Source organism: Thrips palmi, unplaced genomic scaffold, assembly GCF_012932325.1.
Source record: "Thrips palmi isolate BJ-2018 unplaced genomic scaffold, TpBJ-2018v1 HiC_scaffold_5, whole genome shotgun sequence".
Lineage (NCBI taxonomy): Eukaryota > Metazoa > Arthropoda > Insecta > Thysanoptera > Thripidae > Thrips > Thrips palmi.
The window spans coordinates 17400628-17422164 of record NW_023144632.1 but is presented as its reverse complement, the minus strand read 5'-3'; the positions used below and the strand labels follow the sequence as shown (position 1 = coordinate 17422164).

Sequence of the window (21537 nt, the reverse complement as noted above, 5' to 3'; positions counted from 1 at the left end):
AAAATCCATTATAAATCCGAACCTAGACGACGCAGCGTCGTGGTAGAAACGTCGGGGCGTCTAGGAGACATGGAGGAGTAAGTTCGCGTTGGTTTTAGCCCTCTGACATCAAAACTCCGACGTACAGGATCGATTAAGGCCAGGGACAGGTGAAAAAATGAAGAAGTTTGTTGAAATTGAATGAAATGAGTTCTGGGTGGAAAATGGTCCTTTGGACCTTCCTCTTTCAGGATCTGTCGGGACTTCGACTATCCGGGACCTGGAAGTGCTTAAAATACATCTTTTCGCACACTCCTGCATTTACGACACTTTAGTAAAATTGTCCGTTTTGCCATCAAGGGGGGAGGGGGGGGGTCTAGCGAAAATCTTGCCATTTTCAAAATGAACCCCACTGTCATAATTTGTTGGGAATATGAAATCATACTTCAAAGAGACTAAGATTTGATTTTTGAAGGCATATGCTAGGTCTTGAACCCAGTCGAATTGTCTTTTTTGGACTGTTTTGGCTTTATTTAGCCGTATCTTGAACAATCCTCTTGCGCATACTATTTTGACGTAAAAGGCTTATCTTCACATTTTGCACTTCTTCGATTCATTTTAAAAAGATTCCAGCATGCCTAGTTCAAAATTTCCATTATATTAGTAATCACATGCTTTTTTCATCTAAGAAGTCACTAAAACTTGTCTATTTTGTACATTGTTGATCAATTTAAGTGAAATGCATGCTTTAGAAGCTTGCCAATGATAATGTAATGGACATTTTCAGTTGTGCATGCTGGGATCTTTTAAAAATGAATCGAAGAAGTGAAAAATATCCAGGTCAACCTTTTACGATAAAATAGTATGCGCAAGGAGATTTTTTTGGCTGAAAATCCATTAAAATCTGTCACCAAACTTTAAACGCCCTTTTCTCCGAAGACATTTTTTTAACATTTGAATGGTCCTGTGCGCATACAGTTTGAAGTGTCGTCAATGATATTTTTTCCACTGACTCAGTAGGTTATTGCGAGGAAACGCAAGTGACAGTTTTTGTATATTCCACCCAGAAGTATGGTTTTGGATATCGGTTTTTACAAAAAAAGGGAAAATCTTTGGTTTTTGAAAAATATCAAAATTGAAAAGTTGGTATTTTGCTATCAGTGCCGGAAACTAAAATCTGTCACTTGCGTTTGTTCTTTGGACTTAGACGAACAAAAAAATATGTCGGTCAGGTCAATAACCCAAAATGGGAAACGCACAGGAATTTTTTAACAAACACTTAAAAAATTATAAAAAAGCCTGTATCTCAGGAACCGCTTGATATTATGGGATGGGATTTTGGGTGAAATAGTTTATCATCAAGAGTAAGATTTTGACAGAAAATAAGAAGTTTTGGACCAGCAGTTTCTGAGATCATTTTTTCACCTGTCCCTGGCCTTAACTGATTGGGCATTAACGTCAAAAATAAGAAGTTCGCAATTTACTCGAAAACTTTCAGGTTCAGTGTATGAGTTATTGGGCACCAATAGATGCACCCTTTCCTCAGCTATCACGTGAGCACTTAAAAAAGTGGGGTCGTCGCATTGGATTTCGAACGGCAGCGCTTTGAACGCCGCGTGGCGGGGAGCGCACGGCCCCGCCGGGCCGTACCGCGAGTTGCCTACCCGACACCCCCGTAAGGCGCCATGTTAAACTCGTCCCTCGATAACTCTTTCCCTAATGGATAAAAAACGTGCCTATGCGGGTACAAACCTTTCTTTAAGCCTCAACTAGCCCCGTGCCGAGTGGCATTGCAAAAGGGACATTTGCACATTCATTTCACTTATACCGGCCAATATGGACCAGGAGCGGGCACGACACAGTTCGTACAGCAAATCTTCCGTTTGCAATGCCACTCGGCACGGGGCTAGTTGAGGCTTAAAGAAAGGTTTGTACCCGCATAGGCACGTTTTTTATCCATTAGGGAAAGAGTTATCGAGGGACGAGTTTAACATGGCGCCTTACGGGGGTGTCGGGTAGGCAACTCGCGGTACGGCCCGGCGGGGCCGTGCGCTCCCCGCCACGCGGCGTTCAAAGCGCTGCCGTTCGAAATCCAATGCGACGACCCCACTTTTTTAAGTGCTCACGTGATAGCTGAGGAAAGGGTGCATCTATTGGTGCCCAATAACTCATACATTGAACCTGAAAGTTTTCGAGTAAATTGCGAATTTCTTATTTTTGACGTTAATGCCCAATCAGTTAATCGATCCTGTACGACGGAGTTTTGATGTCAGAGGGCTGAAACCAACGCGAACTTACTCCTCTATGTCTCCTAGACGCCCCGAAGTTTCTACCACGACGCTGCGTCGTCTAGTTTCGAATTTATAATGGATTTTAATAGCAAAAGCGGCGGTGCCCCCGGCAAATATGCAACCCGCTTTTTGAGTGGGTTCCCGCGGTTTCCTGGTTTGGCTACAACTCAAATCTGAAAGAGGAGGTTCAAATCTACCGATTTCCGAAATCAGATCGTTCCGAGCATGTTTTGCACATTTAGCATTTTTTATGGCGCTTAACCACCCAGCTAAGTCCGGTGGCGCGGTGCCGGGAGATTCGTGAGTGGTTGCATCTGGAAGCTGGCCCTCCACTGGAAAAAACACGACGTGTAACATGGGCCGCATTGGGCTTTTTTTCGAGCCTCGCATTCCCGGGACCTGAAGCGATCTTATGTGATATTTTCTAAATATCGTCACTGGAGCGTGTACTTTTACGCCCTGTTTCGAGCGTACACTGTTAAAAATAATCGTTAATTTACAACATTTTGTAGAACAATTATATCGTTTCTAAACGACATATTTTGTTACGACTCAAATCGTAAATATACGACTTGAATCGTAAATGTACGACATATTTGTCGCTAATTTTGATAGCGAAACGTTTCGTTTTAAAACGAATTAAGTCGTAAATTTACGACTTAGTCGTAAGTTTACGAACAATCGTAAATTATCTTTGGAATATGTCGTGCAGTAATGACTTCAGTCGTACATTTACGACTCTTGTCGTATATTTGTGTTATGAATCGTAAATGAACGACACAAATCGTAAATAAGTGAGCAAAATTGTAACTTTTCACCAACTTTTCGGGGATTTCAGGTGTCACAATATGTAATCGTGATTACGACATTGTCGTAAAGAAATGATTTTTTAGTTGTTCAGTTACGACGAAGTAGTTTAAGAACGATTTCCGTCGCTATGAAAATTAGCGACTTTTTTGTCGCTTATTTACGACAGAATTTCTAACAGTGTAGAGGGTGTCGCGCTTCTAGTCCGCTCCTCTCCCGCCTTTCTGAACGGATGAGAAAATTTCTTCTCCAAGCTTGAGGTCAACGCTTTAGTTTTACCAGTGGTGTGTGGGAAAGTTTCTCGGCACGCTCCGAGTAGCCCAGAGAGGGTCAGGTCTTTCCAGCGTAGGAGCGTCGCACGCTAGTTGTTTCAACTAACTGTCAAGTCTGCCGGCCTCTTCCAGACTCGGAAACGCGAAAGGCCGAGAGGGTTGCTAGCTCCGCCCTGTGATGTATTGTCCAGCAGACTCATTCGAAACGATGCTTCCGAGAGAGAGAGAGAGAGAGAGAGAGAGAGAGAGAGAGAGAGAGAGAGAGAGAGAGAGAGAGAGAGAGAGGAGAGAGAGAGAGGGAGAGAGAGAGAGAGAGTCCCGGCCGGAGCGCGCGGCATGCCGAAGAGGAGAGAGAGAGAGAGAGAGAGAGAGAGAGAAGAGAGAGAGAGAGAGAGACAGAGAGACAGAGAGACTTGTGTCCGGAATCGGCCTGCTGTCCGATCGATGAGAAACTCGTCCCGTAACCCGGAAGGGCTGGCCGGGCTGGCCGGGCCGGGAGGTCGAATCTCGGCCGCCTTTGCCTTTGAGGCCGTCGTTGTCGTCGTTGTCGACGTCGTTGTCCCTCCCGACCCCCGCTTCCCCGCTTCCCGAGTTGTTCCGGTTTGTTTCCGGCCAGCCAGGGGCGTGTCCCGGCCGGAGCGCGCGGCATGCTGAGAGAGAGAGAGAGAGAGAGAGAGAGAGAGAATGAGAGAGAGAGAGAGAGAGAGAGAGAGAGAGAGAGAGAGAGAGAGAGAGAGAGAGAGAGAGAGAGAGAGAGCAGAGAGAGTGAGAGAGGGAGGGAGAGGAGGGCCGCTTTTACAATTTACAGCTGGCGCCGCAGAAGGGGCCTAAGGGAGCGGCGCGCGGCCGAAGGGGACCTGAGGGGACCCGGGCCGAACTTTCCGTTCTGTGAATGGAGTGGAGCAGGCAAAGTGGCCGCGCTGTGTGCGTCCTACCTCCCCCCCCCCCCTCCCCTTCCCCTCCACCTGCTTGCCGCCCCGGCCAATCTCCTCTCCGGACTGGGGACGCAAGGCTGCTCCCGTCGAATGCGTCCCATAGGGCGCCTAATGCATGCGTGTGAACACGGCAGCAACGCTCTATGAGGTCACGCTTCCGAAGACGATGCGAAGTGAGAAGTGTGAAGCCAAGAGTGCGAGTTTTCACTCCATTTCGTTGTTATGACGACGAACCTTTCTTTCGTGCGAGGGAGTTTAGTTTCCGCCACAACAAACTCCATGTGCGTAAATTTCGCAAGCTGAATTTAGTTGTGACGCCACACTTTGACGCTTGCTTGGAAGGGAATTCTGGCATTTGGACGCAACGCCTCGGTCTTACAAAGTCAACGAAGCAAATCGAAATGACCTGGCGTTTCTGCCAGTGTGGCGGCAAGGCGGAGGGGCCAGGCCAGTCAGCCAGGCCAGTCAGCGGCCCAGCAAATTAATCCGCGTCGCTTGCCCGGCGTGCAGCTGATGCCTGCATTGTGTCGCCGCTCCACCCGTTCCCTCTGTCTCTCTCTCTCTCTCTCTCTCTCTCTCTCTCTCTCTCTCTCTCTCTCTCTCTCTCCCCCCTTTGCAGCGACCCCTTTGGGCGACAACGCTGCAGACAACAGGGCCGCCGTCGTGCAGTCCAGCGGGCTGGCTCCGAACGCTCTTCGTCGCTCTGTCTCTCTCGCACTCACGGAGCGCCCCCACGGGGGTGCGGGAGAGACAGAGAGAGAGCTCGCCGTTCGGAGTGAGCCCTGCAGGCGTCCCCGCGCTGCCGGCAACGACAATGGGGGCACGGACGATTACACGCAAATAGGCGGGGCCCGCGACTCGCTGGGAGGTTGGCTAGCAGTGGCGCGGCGTCCCGCCGCCGGTGGGCCGGGCGCGTTGACCGCGGACAGGAGAGGGTGGCTGGGGGCTGTCTGGCTGTGCCGCTGTCACCGCCGCTGCGTCCTGCACTGTCAAATCTGGTGCGCAGAACTCCACACTTCCCACTCCACACTTCCCACTCCACACTTGAACGAGTGGAGTTTGCAGTCTCCACACTTGGAGTGTGGAGTCTGCAGTCTCCACATTTGGAGGGTGGCGTAGCCCACAAAGCCCCTGTCTCTGGGCACGGTGAAAAAGTGGAGAACTCCACACTTGAAGGGGGGAGGCTGCAAACTCCGCACTTCCAAGTGCGGAGACCGCGAATTCCACACCCCCGCATTTCAAGTGTGGAGTTCCCCACACTTGGTTTCACAGTGTGGTGTCCTGGCGGCCTTTTGCGTCCCCGCCGGCGGGCGCGTTGACCGCGCACAAGGGTGGCTGGGCTGGCGATGCCTCGCTGTCACGGACCTCGCCGCCGCGGTGACGTCCGAAAGCCTCGTCAGCCTCCAGCGTGGCGACGTGCGAGGCGCAGGTGGCGGCGACGGGCTGCGTCGGAGAGGGGCCACACACACACACACACACACACACACGCACACACACACGCACACACGGCCCGCACCACCCGCATACCGGCGGGAGCATTTAGGCCCCAGGGGAGGCTCGGGCACAAAGAATTGGCTGTCAGCCCTTTATCTCGTTGTTCATCTCCCGTCTCCGTCTCCCTCGCGAGGCGGGCCGAGGCGCCGAGGCCGCAGACTGAGAGTCGTTTTCGTCGCCCTGTCTCTCTCGCACCTGTGCGGGACGCCCCACGGGTGCGAGAGAGACAGGGCGGCGCAAACGACTCTCAGAATGAGTGTGCAGCGCGGTGCGGCGAGGCGCTGCCTGTCTGACGGAAAGCCTCCCTGCAGGCGGATTGCGAACCCGACCGGGGTTTATTCCGAACCGCGGCGCTCCCCGATAGTCCGACCCTTTTCGCGCCCGCGCGGACGCACCGCGAGTCGGAGATCTCGAGTGTGAAAGATACACTCCGCTCGGAACCGGTCTGCCGCCGACGCGCTGCCTTTCAGATTCTTCGGAAGAGGCGGTACAAAGTATTGGCGCCAAATTTGTTCCCTGCGAAACAAGAAAGGCGCTAGAAACTGCTCTGCAGAAAAATTACCGCGGTAATTTCTGCTCGCTCAGCCCTTCTTTTGGCACGGCAAAAAGTGTTCCTGGTTTTCTCAGGGTAGCCTGTGAAGCAACTTAGGTGATTTTCCATAAAGTTTCTGAAAAAAAAAAAAAAAAAAAAAAAAACAGGGACCCTTTTGCCCGGGGGCATCGCCAACACAAAATTATTACCGACAGTGATCGCTACTCTAAATGTTGTACATTGAAGATTGTCCCATGTTATGGAGAAAATGTTCCAATGGTGGTGCAGCTGACTTCATAACATACCATTGAGAATTCACTGTACCTTAGATATTTTGACGAATTTCGTTGGTATTAGGGAGAAAATCTCCACCGTAATTTGTTGGTGTAGCCTTTCACCGTAAGACAGTGCGATGGTGATTTCACCCACCGCCTTCCGATTTAAAGCGAGTCTTTGAGTGGCGGGTGGGGGGGCGGGGGGCAAGGGAGCACTGAGAATGAAAAAGTCATGATCAATACCCAATTTTGGGCGAGGTTTACTTTCTCACCCAAATTTGGGTGAGGAACGTTTCCTCGCCCAATTTGGGCGAGGAAAGCTTCCTCGCCCAATTTTGGGTGAGGAAGGGTGTATCAGCTCCCTATATAGCTCCATAGTATTATGACCCAAATTTGGGTAAGGAAACTTTCCTCACCCAAATTTGGGCGAGGAAAATTTCCTCACCCAAATTTGGGTAATAAAAAATTCCTCACCCAAAATTTTAGTCATGATCATGACTCTTTCATTCTCAGTGGGGAGTTTGACGCAGAGATCGTACTCCAAGGAGGAGACGTCGCGCCCGTCCGAGCGCACCTGTCCGCCGAGGCGCCTGCTCGACGCGGCGGTCATTCCTGGAACAACCCGATGTTGCTACTAACTTTGCTTTGTGGCCAAGAGGCGGGAGGGGGGGGGGAGAGAGAGAGAGAGAGAGAGAGAGAGAGAGAGAGAGAGAGAGAGAGAGAGAGAGGACACTGCCCGACCAAAGACGGGCGAGGCGAATCCAGACGTACCCATCCATGTGCAAACGGAGCCAAAACTAACACAACTCACAATATTTTGACGTTCCCAATGTCCCAAGTTTGCCGACTGTGCGCGGTCGGGAGTAGACGGAAGAGGCGGGGAAGAGGGGAGGAAGGGAGACAGCGTGGCAAGCGCGCGTACAGAACACTATACCAGTCCGCCGAGCCGAGTCTATGCCCGCCGCACGCCGCACCAACGCCCTTCACGCAGTAATCTCGCTAGTTTATTGGATTGAAAAGTTTGCAGGCCTTTGGGGCCGCACGCGTTTGTTTACACTGGCTGGGCTTTAGGGGGAGGGGGAAGGGGGGGCACACACGATGTGATTGCTGTTCACAGAGCACGTCGTCCAACGGAAGCAGCGGAACGGATGTCCTTGCGGATGTCACTCCGACCGGACCGAAGAAGAAGAAGAAGAAGAAGAAGAAGAAGAAGAAAGACAAAGCTTTTTCCTCGTTGAGTTGGATGCGTTCACTCCATCCGGCGCCCCGACCCGTCTTCTCGGCCCGTCCCCGCAATCCTGTCTTGTTCCGGCCTACCGCCACTCCCCCACCCCCCCTCTTCCTCTCTCCCCGGCGCCGCCCTGAGCCTCCCTGTGATGTCTAGGGTCGAAATCCTCAACATCAACAACCCCCTCTTCCTCCCTCTCCCTTTTCTCTCGGCCAACTTTTGTCACCCCTCGCGCGTTCCCCCCACCCCCTCCGCCCTTTTCCGCGTCCCCTCCGCTTGATTCCCACTGATCGGCTTCCTACAGACCTGACAGACTGGATGTGCCGCTCGGCGTCGGCACGCCGCGCCGCGCTCCAGCGAGGTCAGCCCGCCGGGTAGGCAGTGCGTGGAGCGGCGCGGTGTGGCGGGCCTGCCTGCCCACCCGGCGCTGTCAGCCCGCCGGTTAGGCAGTGCCGTGGAGCAGCGCGGTGTGGCGGGCCTGCCTGCCCACCCGGCGCTGTCAGCCCGCCGGGTGGGCAGTGCCGTGGAGCAGCGCGGTGTGGCGGGCCTGCCTGCCCACCCGGCGCTGTCAGCCCGCCGGTTAGGCAGTGCCGTGGAGCAGCGCGGTGTGGCGGGCCTGCCTGCCCACCCGGCGCTGTCAGCCCGCCGGTTAGGCAGTGCCGTGGAGCAGCGCGGTGTGGCGGGCCTGCCTGCCCACCCGGCGCTGTCAGCCCGCCGGGTGGGCAGTGCCGTGGAGCAGCGCGGTGTGGCGGGCCTGCCTGCCCACCCGGCGCTGTCAGCCCGCCGGTTAGGCAGTGCCGTGGAGCAGCGCGGTGTGGCGGGCCTGCCTGCCCACCCGGCGCTGTCAGCCCGCCGGTTAGGCAGTGCCGTGGAGCAGCGCGGTGTGGCGGGCCTGCCTGCCCACCCGGCGCTGTCAGCCCGCCGGGTGGGCAGTGCCGTGGAGCAGCGCGGTGTGGCGGGCCTGCCTGCCCACCCGGCGCTGTCAGCCCGCCGGGTGGGCAGTGCCGTGGAGCAGCGCGGTGTGGCGGGCCTGCCTGCCCACCCGGCGCTGTCAGCCCGCCGGTTAGGCAGTGCCGTGGAGCAGCGCGGTGTGGCGGGCCTGCCTGCCCACCCGGCGCTGTCAGCCCGCCGGGTGGGCAGTGCCGTGGAGCAGCGCGGTGTGGCGGGCCTGCCTGCCCACCCGGCGCTGTCAGCCCGCCGGGTGGGCAGTGCCGTGGAGCAGCGCGGTGTGGCGGGCCTGCCTGCCCACCCGGCGCTGTCAGCCCGCCGGTTAGGCAGTGCCGTGGAGCAGCGCGGTGTGGCGGGCCTGCCTGCCCACCCGGCGCTGTCAGCCCGCCGGGTGGGCAGTGCCGTGGAGCAGCGCGGTGTGGCGGGCCTGCCTGCCCACCCGGCGCTGTCAGCCCGCCGGGTGGGCAGTGCCGTGGAGCAGCGCGGTGTGGCGGGCCTGCCTGCCCACCCGGCGCTCGGCTCTCCGCTGGCTTGGACACGGTCCGCTGAAGCGTGCGTCGAAGCAAAGCGTGTCCAGCACCCTCCGCGTCACGGCCCTGGGCCTCGCCTGCAGCAGACTCATTCCGAGAGTCATCGTCTGTCTCTGTCGCACCTACAGGGGACGCCCCATGCGTGCGAGAGAGACAGAGCGACGAAAACGGTGACTCTCGGAATGAGGGCCTCGCCGCGGCCAACCCTTTCCCGTCCCTAATCCTTCAGCCCGCTCCCCAGGCCGCCCCTCTCCTTGCGGACGCGCGCTGCCGCTACAAAAAAGCGGCTTGAGGGGGGAGGGGAAGAGGGGGAGGGGGGGGGGGGGGTAAGGAGGCGCACGGCGCTTCCGTGCCATTTCCCATCTCATGCCACGTTGAATACACCTGTGTGCGTCAAGGACCCATCCGAGTCCCGTGCCCCATGCCGCCCCACTGGTCAAAGGGAGCCCGCACGACCGCGCCCGTGTGTGCGATCCTCGGTGTGTTTGTGTGTGTGTGTGTGTGTGTGTGAGAGAGAGAGAGAGAGAGAGAGAGAGAGAGAGAGGGAGAGAGAGAGAGAAGGACCGTGCACGCGAGTGGGTGCACATGAATCGAGTGCGTTGTGCGTTACCCTGTTCTGCTCGGTTTGAAGTGTGGGTAGCGGTATTCAATTCCGTAGGAAACACAGCTCTGCTTGCTGAGAGCTCGTCCTGCGATTTAGACGTTTTAATCCACCAAATTTACTGGCGCGTCTGAACGCAGCTGCAGGAACGGCGTGTTCTCGAGGCAGCCATGGGGACCGCACACTGTCAAACCGAGTGCCACTGCCGATTTCAAGTGTGGAGCTCACACTTGCTTTTACAGCGTAGGGAATTGGCGACCCTAGTCGCATAGGGCAACTGAATTAGTGTGTCTGTTCCCCAGCAGAACTCTGCGTTCAGAACGTACGATGCGTCCGTAAACTTGCCTCCTGCGTGCTTGCAGTGCTGCGCGACGAGTTCCGCGCGCAGCCCCGCGACACGAGGGTGGCGGCCGGCGAGACGGCGCTGCTGGACTGCGGCCCGCCCAAAGGGACGCCCGAGCCCACGCTCACCTGGAAGCGGAACGGACAGGACCTGGACTTCCACGCCCTCAACGCGGACGGCAACCGCAGGTACGCGCCACTGCACTGTCAAAACCCTTCCTCCGCGCACAGTGGGCCAGAAGACCGGTGGAGGCGGCCAAAACTCTAGACGCGATTTGAGCTCCTGAGTCGCTAAGCAGGACTCGAACCGAGCGTGTGACTCCACCAATGGATTCCTCGTTCCGAGAGCAATCCATTGGTGGGGTCACACGTTCGGTTCGAGTCCCATTTAGCGACCCTGGAGCTCAAAACACGTCCGGAAGTTCAGCCGCCTCCGCCGGTCTTCTGGCAAATCCCCTGTGCCTTGGTTTCACAGTGTACCGACGTGTTACTGACGGCCTCCCTGTGCTTCCGCAGGTACCGCGTGGTGGACGGCGGCAACCTGCTCATCGCCAGCGTGTCCCGCGGCGACGAGGGGAAGTACAAGTGCGTGGCGCACAACGTGGCGGGCGTCCGGGAGAGCGCGACGGCCACCCTGGACGTGCACGGTAAGCAGCCTAAGCAGCCCTCCCTTCGTCGACCGGCAGTTATCGCGGTCTTCAGACATATCGACCCACTGCCGAACTGCTGCCCCACACGCCCCGGTGCGGAGTGATTCTCCACACTTGGACGTGTGGAATTCGCTGTCGCTCCACGCTTCACGTGTGGAGTAGCTCACAGAACCCCTACCTTTTGGCCTGGTGCAAATGTAGAGAACTCCACACTTAAGGTGTAGAAACTGCAAATTCGCTGCACTTCCAAGTGCGGAGACTGCAAATCTCACGGCCCCGCATTTCGAGTGTGGGGTTCTCCGCCCTTGGTTTCACAAAGCAGGGCCCGCGGGCCGCGAAGACCCCGTGGTGGTCTCGTCACTTGCACCCTCACTGAAAAACCAAACGTGGTCTAGACCGCACCAACTGGTGTGGTCAAATGGGTGCCATTTTGACCACATCAGTTGGTGTGGTCTAGACCACTTTTGGTGCGTTTGGTGTGGTCTAGACCACACCTAACGTGGCCAAACGTGGTCTAGACCGCACCAAACGTGGCCAAACGTGGTCTAGACCACACCAACTGATGTGGTCAAAATGGCACCCATCCGACCACACCAGTGGAGCGGTCTGGACCACGTTTGGTTTTTCAGTGCTTGTTCGCGTCGCGCATGCGCACTGCTTGAACTCGTCCTCCCCCTGTTGCAGTCAAGCCGTACTTCCTGCGGCAGCCCAGCGACGTGACGGCGCTGGTGGGCCAGAGCGTGGAGCTGGAGTGCGCCGCGTCGGGCGAGCCCACGCCCACCATGCTGTGGCGGCGCGAGGACGGCCGCATGGCCATCGCGCGCGCGCACATCCTGGACAACAAGGCCCTGCGCCTCGAGCACGTCACGGCCGAGGACGTGGGCACCTACATCTGCGAGGCCGAGAACGACGTGGGCAGCGACTCGGCCAGGCTCACCCTCACCGTGCACTGTAAGTGGCACCGCCGCACAGTGGGCCAGAAGACCGGTGGAGGCAGCCAAAACTCTAGACGTGTTTTGAGCTCCAGAGTCGCTAAACAGGACTCGAATCGAGCGTGTGGCCCCACCAATGGATTCCTTGTTCGGAGAGCAATCCATTGGTGGGGTCACACGTTCGGTTCGAGGCCTAGCGACTCTGGAGCTCAAAACGCGTTTAGGAGTTTTGGCCGCCTCCACTGGTCTTCTGGCCCACTGTGCGCCGCGCCGCCACACTGGAAAGAAGACCCGGCTGCACAGCGGGTCAGAAGACCTGTGCCGGCGGCCGAAACTCTGGACGCGTTTTGAGCTCCAGGGTCGCTAAATGGGACTCGAAACGAGCGTGTGACCCCACCAACGGATTGCTCTCCGAACGAGGAATCCATCGGTGGGGTCACACGTTCGGTTCGAGTCCTGTTTAGCGACTCTGAAGCTAGGGTTTTGGCCGCCTCCTCCGGTCTTCTGGCCCACTCTGCGAAGGCGGTAAAAACTCTATCAGCTTTCTTGCGGCGGTTGTTTTTGGTGCCGCCTGAATACCGCCTTTCGCTTTTGGGTGTTATTCGTGTCTGGTTCCCTGACTCACAGTGCAGTGCATCATCCCTCTCTCTCTCTCTCTCCCTCCGCAGCGCCGCCGTACTTCACGGTGCGGCCCTCGGACATGCGCGTGCCGGTGGGCAGCTCGGTGACGTTCCCCTGCGCGGCCGAGGGCAGCCCGCCGCCCTCCGTCTTCTGGAGCCGCGAGGGCTCCCGCCTGCTCATGTTCCCCGGCACCGTGCACGGCGACATCGCCGTGTCCGCCGACGGCACCCTGTCCCTCAAGAGCGTCACCAGGGAGGACTCCAGCTACTTCGTGTGCTCGGCGCTCAGCGTGGCCGGGTCCGCCACCGAGCGGGCGCTCCTGGAGGTACAGTCTATCCGCCGTCGCCGGAACACACTGTCAAACACTGATAAACCAAACGCGGTCTAGACCACACCACTGGTGTGGTCAAATGGGTTCCATTTTGACCGCATCAGTTGGTGTGGTCTAGACCACGTTTGGCCACATTTGGTGTGGCCTTTCGCACCAAACGAGGTCTAGACCACACCAACTGATGCGGTCAAAATGGCACCCATTAGACGACACCAGTGGGTGTGGTCTAGGCCACGTTTGGTTTTTCAGTGAACCAAGTGTGGAGAACTCCACACCTCCTGCTGCGGATTTACTCCCAACACTCTTGGACGTGTGGGAGTTTGCTTGCAGTCTGCGCACTTCAAGTGTGGAGTAGCTCACAGAGCCCCAATCTCTTGGCATGGTGCAAACGTGGACAACTCCACACTTCAAGTCTCCACACTTCAAGTCTCCACACTTCAAGTCTCCACACTTCAAGTCTCCACACTTCAAGTCTCCACACTTCAAGTCTCCACACTTTAAGTCTCCACACTTGAAGTGTGGAGACTGCAAGCTCAGCGCTTCCAAGTGCGGAGACACTGCGAAATCCACACCTACGCCTTTCAAGTGCGGACTTCTCCACGCTTGGTTTCACTTTCACAGTGCAGGTCTCGCCGTTGTGCGCCGCCGCTGTAACGCTAACACTCTGTGCCTTGCAGGTGCTGCCGCTGCAGCAGGCGCCGCCGCCGCTGATCCAGCTGGGCCCCGGCAACCTGACGATGCCCGTGGAGGGCGTGGCCGTGCTGCCCTGCCAGGCCGCGCCGCCGTCCGGCCCGTCGGGCCCGTCGGGCGAGGCCGCGGCGCGCATCAGCTGGCTCAAGGACGGCCGGCCCTTCTCGGCGTCCGGCCGCGTCGCCATGTCCAGCAAGGGCAGCCTGTCCGTCAAGAGTAAGTCGAGTGGCGGCGGATCTACACTGAAAAACCAAACGTGGTCCAGACCGCACCACTGGGGTGGTCAGATGGGTGCCATTTTGACCACATCAGTTGGTGTGATCTAGACCACGTTTGGCCACGTTTGGTGTGGTGTCTCAGACTGTCTCTCTTGCACCAAGCGCCCCATGAGTGTGTGTGAGAGAGAGAGAGAGAGAGAGAGAGAGAGAGAGAGAGAGAGAGAGAGAGAGAGAGAGAGAGAGAGAGAGAGAGAGAGAGAGAGAGAGAGAGAGAGAGAGAGAGAGAGAGACAGAGAGACAGAGAGACAGAGAGAGACAGAGAGAGACAGAGACAGACAGACAGACAGACAGACAGACAGACCTCCCCTTCCGGGCCTTCCGCTCGCTCTGACTCTTGTTCTCTGTCTCTGCCCGCAGACCTGCAGGTGTCCGACTCGGGCGAGTACACGTGCGTGGCGGAGTCATCGACGGGGCGGTCGTCCTGGTCGGCGTGGCTGGCCGTGCTGCCCGGGCTGCCCGAGGCGCGGCGCGGCCCCGACCTGGCCGCCATGCCCACGGCGCCCCCGAAGCCCTACATCGTGAACGCCACCCGCGACTCGCTGACGGTGTCCTGGATCGACCCGAACCCCGGCCGCTACGACCGCTCCCACCTCATCGGCTACATGCTGGACTACTTCAGCAGCGAGGACCAGAGCGCCGGCTGGGTCCGCGTCGCGCGAGCCATCAAGGCGGAAGTGTGGACCGTAAGTTTGATCATCCGCCACTTGGAGGACAGTAACACTGTAAAAATTTGGTCTGTCACTTGTCCCTATGTTTGAAGTCCAGTTTTCCTTACAAGAATGTCATCAAAACCAGATGATGACATTGTTGTCCACGCCCATGTAAAGTAAAGGAGCCTCGAAACCCAAAGAACACGAAACGCTCACCGTGACGTCATTTTGATGTCAATTTGACAAATTTTAGTCAAAATTTCGTAAAAAAAAAAAAAAAAAAAGCACTATTTTGACGTCATTTTGACGTCCTCTGACTGCCGTGTGAGTGTTTCGCGTGTTCTTTGGGAAGGAGCTTCAATGAAAATGTCATCGATTTGTAATGAAATTGTCATCAGTTTAAAGAGCTGAAAATGTCATCAACTATTTTGTTAACAAGTGACATTGAATTTTTACAGTGCGCGCAAGTCTGAAAAGGTTTAGTGTCCGGGTTTCCTAATGGAAGCATTTGGTTCGCTCGCAGGTTTCCGGGCTATCTCCAGACTCCAGTTATGTCTTCGTTGTTCGCGCGGAGACTGACGCCGGAGTGTCTTTGCCCAGTCCAATATCAGAGCCAGGTCATACGTTAAATGCCAATGCCAACATCCTGCCTCCCTATGAGGGTGCTGTGGCTCGGTCACATTTGAGTTCTAGTGTTGTTGTTTTGAAGGATGCTCAGGCCATTTCACCAACATCCATTCGCTTAACTTGGGATGTAAGTAGTTTTAAGAAAAAATTGAAAATTTGAATTGATTTCTTACTTTTTTTGGTTATTTTGTATGTGAATTTAAAAATATTAATTCATCTATCTGTTTTTGCTCTTATTAAGATAATTGGTGCTGCAAACTTCATCGAGGGATTCTACATCCGTTACCGTGAGATATCTCATACAAATGAGACAAACATCACAAGTATTCCTGAGTATCAAGTTGTGAAAATAAGCAACTCAGGGGCCACCACATATACTTTGAATGATTTGAAAAAATATGCAGTTTATGAAGTGTTCCTCACACCTTTTTACAAGTCAATTGATGGGCAGCCGTCCAATTTCAAAGTTGTGAACACCCTTGAGGATGGTAAGTTATAATGTGTTTTCCTGCTCCTTGTGTTGTATCAGGTCCCTCTCTCTAATTATTTTACTAATCCACATTTGGTTTCTTTAGCTCCCACTGCACCTCCAGAACACATACAAGTAGGAATTCTTAATGTGACATCAGCCTTTGTCAGATGGACTCCACCTCCTGCAGATAGTCACCATGGAAAGATTGTGGGCTATAAGGTAGCTTATTTTCATCCTGCTTCTGCAATCATTTGTTAATTTTTTTTCGTTCTGGCAATGTTTTTTTTTTTTTTTCAACTGGATCAATACAAACTCCACTTTGTTTTCTGTTTCCAGATACAAATCAGCAGTCCACTTGGGAAACTGTTAGCACAAATGACTTTAAATGCCACCAACATGTCAGTTCTCTTGAACAACTTGACGATTGGAGCAGAGTACATGACCAGAGTGGCTGCCTTCACCGCTGCAGGCCTAGGACCTTATTCACTTGGAACGCCACTGGTCATGGACCCCTCTGCCCTTCAGCCATTCACACCTCGGTCAAGACCAACCAATGACGATGCATCTAGTGTTGTTCGAGAAACTTGGTTTGCTGTACTTATGGGAGCATTGGCTCTCTTGATTGCTGGTGGTTTTGCCGTAGTGGTGTACATGAAAAAGAGACAAACTGCTGGCAAAGAGCTTGGACACCTTAAAGGTAAGTCTTTTATTTATTTTAACGACACCTCCTCAAATGCAGCACAAAATGCCAGTGCATATACCTAACTAATTTTTGACATTTTCCAGTTCCTGTCGTAAATGCCAATGATATGGCTGGTTTGGGTCTGTTGAGCGGGAAGGAGACACTCTGGATAGACAGAGGTTGGCGAGCAGCAGCAGGGAAAGGAGTTCCCGTAACTCCACCCCTCGGATCGGAATATGCAGAAGTGGATGCTACCTGTGCGCTCTCCTCCTTTTATAGACAGCCTCCTTTAACAAGTACAGCTGATGCTGCTGATGGAGCTGATCCTACCCCTTATGCCACAACCATGCTGCTTAGTCAACTTCCTGGCCAAAGACCTGATCATCTAGAGGTAGAGTACATGAAGTGAAAAATATGATTATTTCTCAGCATTACCCATATGGGCATTCCCTTGATTATTTTCTTGACTTCACGTTATTTAATTTTCAGGGCTCGACCCCTTCGGATCCTTATGCTAGTGGAAGTCTAATGTACCCGAGGAAAAGTCCCTTGTCTCCAGGAGCACCGAGTACCATTGATGGCAGTTACTCAGGTAATTGAAACCCCAAGTCGAATTTTAATCACGCTCCAAACAGCTCTAACAGAGGCCTCTATGTGTGTGGTGTATCTGTTTTCATATAGATGACCTCTCAGTCTCCTACGACAGAAGAGGCCCCCATCCGCACCCCCATGCTCACTCTCACCAGGCTCATCCCCATCAACACCAACACCATCACCACCACCTTGCCCAGCCTCCCCACTGGAGTGACATCCTTCCACCGCCGCCAGAGCAGCCTCCCCCGCCGCCTGGGTCTTGTGCAGGATCAGGATCTTTGCAGGGCCACCAGGGCCACCATGGACACCAAGGTCATCAGGGCCACCAGAACCACCACGGCCATCAGGGCCACCAGTGCGGCAGCCTAAGCAGCTTGAGTCCCCAGTCGTCACGGCGGGGTCACGTGACTTGCTCCGGACCGGGCCACGCCAGCACCACGGGCCGGCCGGGCAGCTCGGCGAGTCGCAGTCGGAGCTGCGGCACCACTGCAAGTGGCAGCGGCTGCGGCTCGGCCACCAACGCCAGGACCTGCTCCTGGCAGCGCTCTCGGTGCGCCCACCCGCAGGCCGCCCACCCGCAGGCCGCCCACCCGCAGGGGCCGCACGGGTCGCATGGGCCGCAGGGTGGCAACGATGGACCAGCACGGTACCACTCGGAGCCACCTCAGCAGAGACCTCCCCCGGTAAGTACCACTTAAAAAATAAACCTCCAAAATATTCTTAAATTTTGGGTGTGTTTTTTGCCTTAACCACAAACAAATAACAAATATATTCCGTCAGGTTCCAAGATATCCGAATGGATATGATCAACCATCTACTGGGTCTGCCTCAACAAGTGAGGACCGTGGTTGTCAGTCATCTCTAGTTAGTTTGTTACCTGACAGTTCCACTGCTGGTAAGTAAACGCATTTCCATAATGTATCTATCTTTCTGCAATCGTCAAAGAATGTAATTCCGCACACCTATTTTTTTCACAACAGAATCTGCCTGCAATGCCCTTCGCAGACTACGGCTTGCTGCTGCGTGCTTTCTGGTTGTCGCTAGTGACTATTCTCAGACCGGAATAGCAGCAATGAACGACCCCGGTCCTGCGTGATACTTGTTGCTATGTTCTGACTCCTCGTGTATGTATGCTGAGGTAGGGAATGGTATCACAATAGTCAAGATCAACGATGAGACAAAGAACTCATATCTGGTTCTTCCTACCTCCCTTTACAACTGTCAATGAAGAAGGTGAATTTCTCATCGTATAATGCTAAAAGCAATGTAAATAGTGTCAGTCATTGATTTGACAAACCATTTTACCCTGCCGGCACAACCACTGTTTTTCTAGCAAAACTTTGAAATATCATCAAATCAAAAAAAGAGACAGATAATTTGGCTTATTTCTCTTAAGAAATAAGCCGGGGATGACCTGCGGCAACCACGACGCTGGTGGGGCCTCGAAGAAAAAGTAGAACATGTTGGATAAAAAAATTCCCTCCCCAACCAACCTCCTCACTCAACATTCCCCGCAGCCGACCGGTAAATGTTGATTTCCGCAACACTTCCCGGTAAATGATACGAGAACCCGACATTTCCCGGGTTGGGTAGGTTACTCCTAACATTTACCGGTAAATCTTAGGAGTCGCCGGGATCCGGACATTTCCCTTAACATATCTATCTTTCTGCAATCGTCAAAGAATGTAATTCTTCACACCTTTTTTTTTTCAGCAACAGAATCTGCCTGCAATGCCCTCGCAGACTACGGCTTGGCTGCTGACTGCTTGCTTTCTGGTTGTCGCAGTGACTATTCGTCAGACCACAATAGCAGCAATGAACGACCCCAGTCCATGGCCAGTGATACTTGTTGCTCATGTTCTGACTCCTCGTGTATGTATGCTGAAGTAGGGAATGGTAATCACAATAGTCAAGATCAACGATGAGACAAAGAACTCATATCTGTTTCTTCCTCACCTTTCCCTTTACAACTGTGTCAAAATGAAGAAGGTGAATTTCTCATCGTATAATTGCTAAAAGCAATGTAAATAAGTTCAGTCGATTGATTTGACAAAGATTTTACCCTGCCGGCACAACCACTGTTTTTCTATCAAAAACTATTGTGACATCATTGTGATACAACTCTTATAAAGAAAGGTAGAGAGAGAGAGAGAGTCAAATCTTCTGCGAGTCTAAACTTATGGCATGCAGTCAGGTAACCATATTAAGTAAAGTGATTTCCAACATACCTAAGGTTTCTTTGTATCCTTTCCTCCTAGTCAGTTAGATGCAGTTTTTAGAGGAACTTTTGCATCAGCATAATAGAATTGTGAAATTGAATAAGTATTGTAGTTATATCAACTTTGTATATATTCTATGTGCTGGCTGTCAATTTTGAAGGATTAAAAAAAACATTTCTTCTCTTGTTTTGATCTTGCATCAGCAAAAACGCCAGTTTCTTGAAAATAGGAAACTAGAACTAGTCTGATTATCTGTGAATTGGGATATCCTCACGTAGCAAGTGCAATGTTTGTTTTCTTAAATGTGTTAAATTTTAATTTATTCTAAAAATCTGTTATGTAAATATTACTTGGAATAGTTTCAAATGATGAGTTACCATGTACAGTCTGTCAAAGCTCTGCTGATGTACCGTAATTCTTCTGAATGATTCAAAACCAGTGTTGTTAGGGTGCACTGGTAAGAACTGCTATATGAACTGCTAAAAATGTAACGAAATGACTGTTTCACTCATTGTTGTAGTGTTGCACTCCCTGCCACTGATAGCCGTAGTCAAAGCAAGGAGTACATTTACTAAGCTAATGTAAGATATCGTCAAAGATAGACCCAAAAAATTTTGATTTTTTAGTTAGACATTCAATTTTTGGTCATATTTAATGAATACAAGTATGTTTTTGTTTTGTTTCTTTGAAAATAATTTTGTAATTATTGTCTATAAATTTGTAAGTATGTGTAAATGTGTGTATGTGTAAGTTATGTGTATTTATTATCCCCTGAATGTACATAATTTATCAATTGATTAGGGTCATGTTGTATTTGTATTCCCAGTTATGAAGGTAAGGTAGCTGTCACAATCAGTGTCCTTTAAGTTGTATTTACTTCAGATCTGTATGATGACGGGTTTGAAGCCACTTCAATGTCTGTTACAATACATAGTTACTGTTATTCCATTAAAGGCTGAAGACTGAATGTATGTCTATGTGTATCTTAATCATCCTTCCAGCACATGCTCAAATAAGTCCAAATTTTCACTGCCTTTCACTTTTTCACTGCCATTCTAAATTTTTGACCCCAAGCCTTAAAGAACCATGATCACCTTAAGGTGATCCCACACCTAGACATTCCTGGCAGGGCCCGGCCCGACACCATCGAAACCGAGATCCCTCCATCCTGTCCCTTCCCTAGTCGACGCATCCTGCTTCACCTCCCACTCGGCTCCTTGAGACTCACCACTGCTGAGTCAATAGCAAGCTCGACAGCGCAGGCTCAGACAATTGGTCAACAACATTCAAAATGGCACTCGCTCATAAAGTCACCAAGCACCAAGTTGAAGGCAGTGAACCTTTTGTCCTTACAGTAGCAGACTAGTTGTTTGTTGCCTCGGAGATGACATCACTAAGTCGCTTTGGGGCCTTCTCGGTACAAAACATCAATCAAGGACTCAGCACGGTCACTGAAAAGAACACTGAAATCAAACCAATACAAGTGGCAAAGAGAGTAAGAAAAATGAATAATGCCAATGCCATCTTTGCACGCTTTTGTGCATTATGCTGATATTTCACTCCACAGTCCAAGTTTCTCAAAGCTTTCTCCAACACTCAGCCAAATGTCTCAGTCTAACTGCAACAGCAAGAAAGCCATGTATAAAAATCCAAAATTAGAGCAGGCCAAATCCTGAAAACATAAATTGATCCTCCAATACAATAAAACACTTGTGTTAAGGAAATAACTAACATTCTCTTTAGAATTAAGAATTGTAAGGAGACAATGTTTGATGACGCAACCAGTATTCATCATCATAGCATGTACAAGTAAAGTGAAGTAAAGCTTTACTCAACAGAAGTGGTTGTAGTCAACAGATTAACAAACAGATTGTCGTACATTCATCACAACACAATAACAATAGGAAAAGCACAGAGACAAACTCATCCGAAGAGTCCACTGGCAGGTACAATTCCCTTGCAGCACCACGAATCACATGAGTCAAAATGTTGGCCTGGGTTTGCAGTTCCTATACAGCCTACAATCTTCATCAATGATCCGCAGCATCCAAGAACCACACATTGTGGTGTCCATTGACAACTCAACTCGCCACTGAAACTCAGCTTGAAGAGCACTTTGTCTCCATGCAAAAATAATAATTTAAGTTGGCCTATCTGTAAAATTGTCTTCCGTCCGTCCAATGGAGTGATTTCACTGGAACACATTGATGGTCAGGACAAAGTTGAAAACCAAATAGAACAAATATATGCTCGAAAGAAGCAGCAAAAACATGAAGCAGCAAACCCGAATGGACACAAAATACTGAGTTCAGAATCATATCGAAGGAAATGATCGCTGAGAATACGGGCTGCAGTGTGCTTAATGTTTCAGGAATAATAACAGGTCAGAAATAGTTTTCGTCACAACATGAGAACATGACCTAACCTCTCCGCACGGCAGCCAGGCGTGTGGCGCAAAGAGTAAAACCCCATCAACGATGACAAATGGCCGCCTTGCATTAATGGTCGCAATTAGTCCTCAATAATTATCTGCCTGAGAATTGTCAGATAGATTATG

The 21537-nt window shown here is 52.4% G+C and overlaps 1 protein-coding gene across 1 annotated transcript in view; it reads left to right on the top strand.

Moving 5' to 3' along the window:
* Positions 1 to 18686, top strand: part of LOC117651223 (roundabout homolog 2-like) — a 78555-nt gene extending 59869 nt beyond the window's left edge. The window contains exons 4-19 of the mRNA XM_034395038.1: positions 10255 to 10423; positions 10751 to 10881; positions 11569 to 11835; positions 12485 to 12762; positions 13446 to 13538; positions 13581 to 13674; positions 14094 to 14419; positions 14910 to 15140; positions 15255 to 15501; positions 15589 to 15704; positions 15822 to 16182; positions 16272 to 16558; positions 16657 to 16759; positions 16849 to 17444; positions 17542 to 17656; positions 18475 to 18686. Coding sequence (XP_034250929.1) covers positions 10255 to 10423; positions 10751 to 10881; positions 11569 to 11835; positions 12485 to 12762; positions 13446 to 13538; positions 13581 to 13674; positions 14094 to 14419; positions 14910 to 15140; positions 15255 to 15501; positions 15589 to 15704; positions 15822 to 16182; positions 16272 to 16558; positions 16657 to 16759; positions 16849 to 17444; positions 17542 to 17656; positions 18475 to 18686 — 3626 coding nt within the window. The remainder of the gene's footprint in view (positions 1 to 10254; positions 10424 to 10750; positions 10882 to 11568; positions 11836 to 12484; positions 12763 to 13445; positions 13539 to 13580; positions 13675 to 14093; positions 14420 to 14909; positions 15141 to 15254; positions 15502 to 15588; positions 15705 to 15821; positions 16183 to 16271; positions 16559 to 16656; positions 16760 to 16848; positions 17445 to 17541; positions 17657 to 18474) is intronic.
* The last annotated feature ends 2851 nt before the right edge of the window (positions 18687 to 21537 follow it).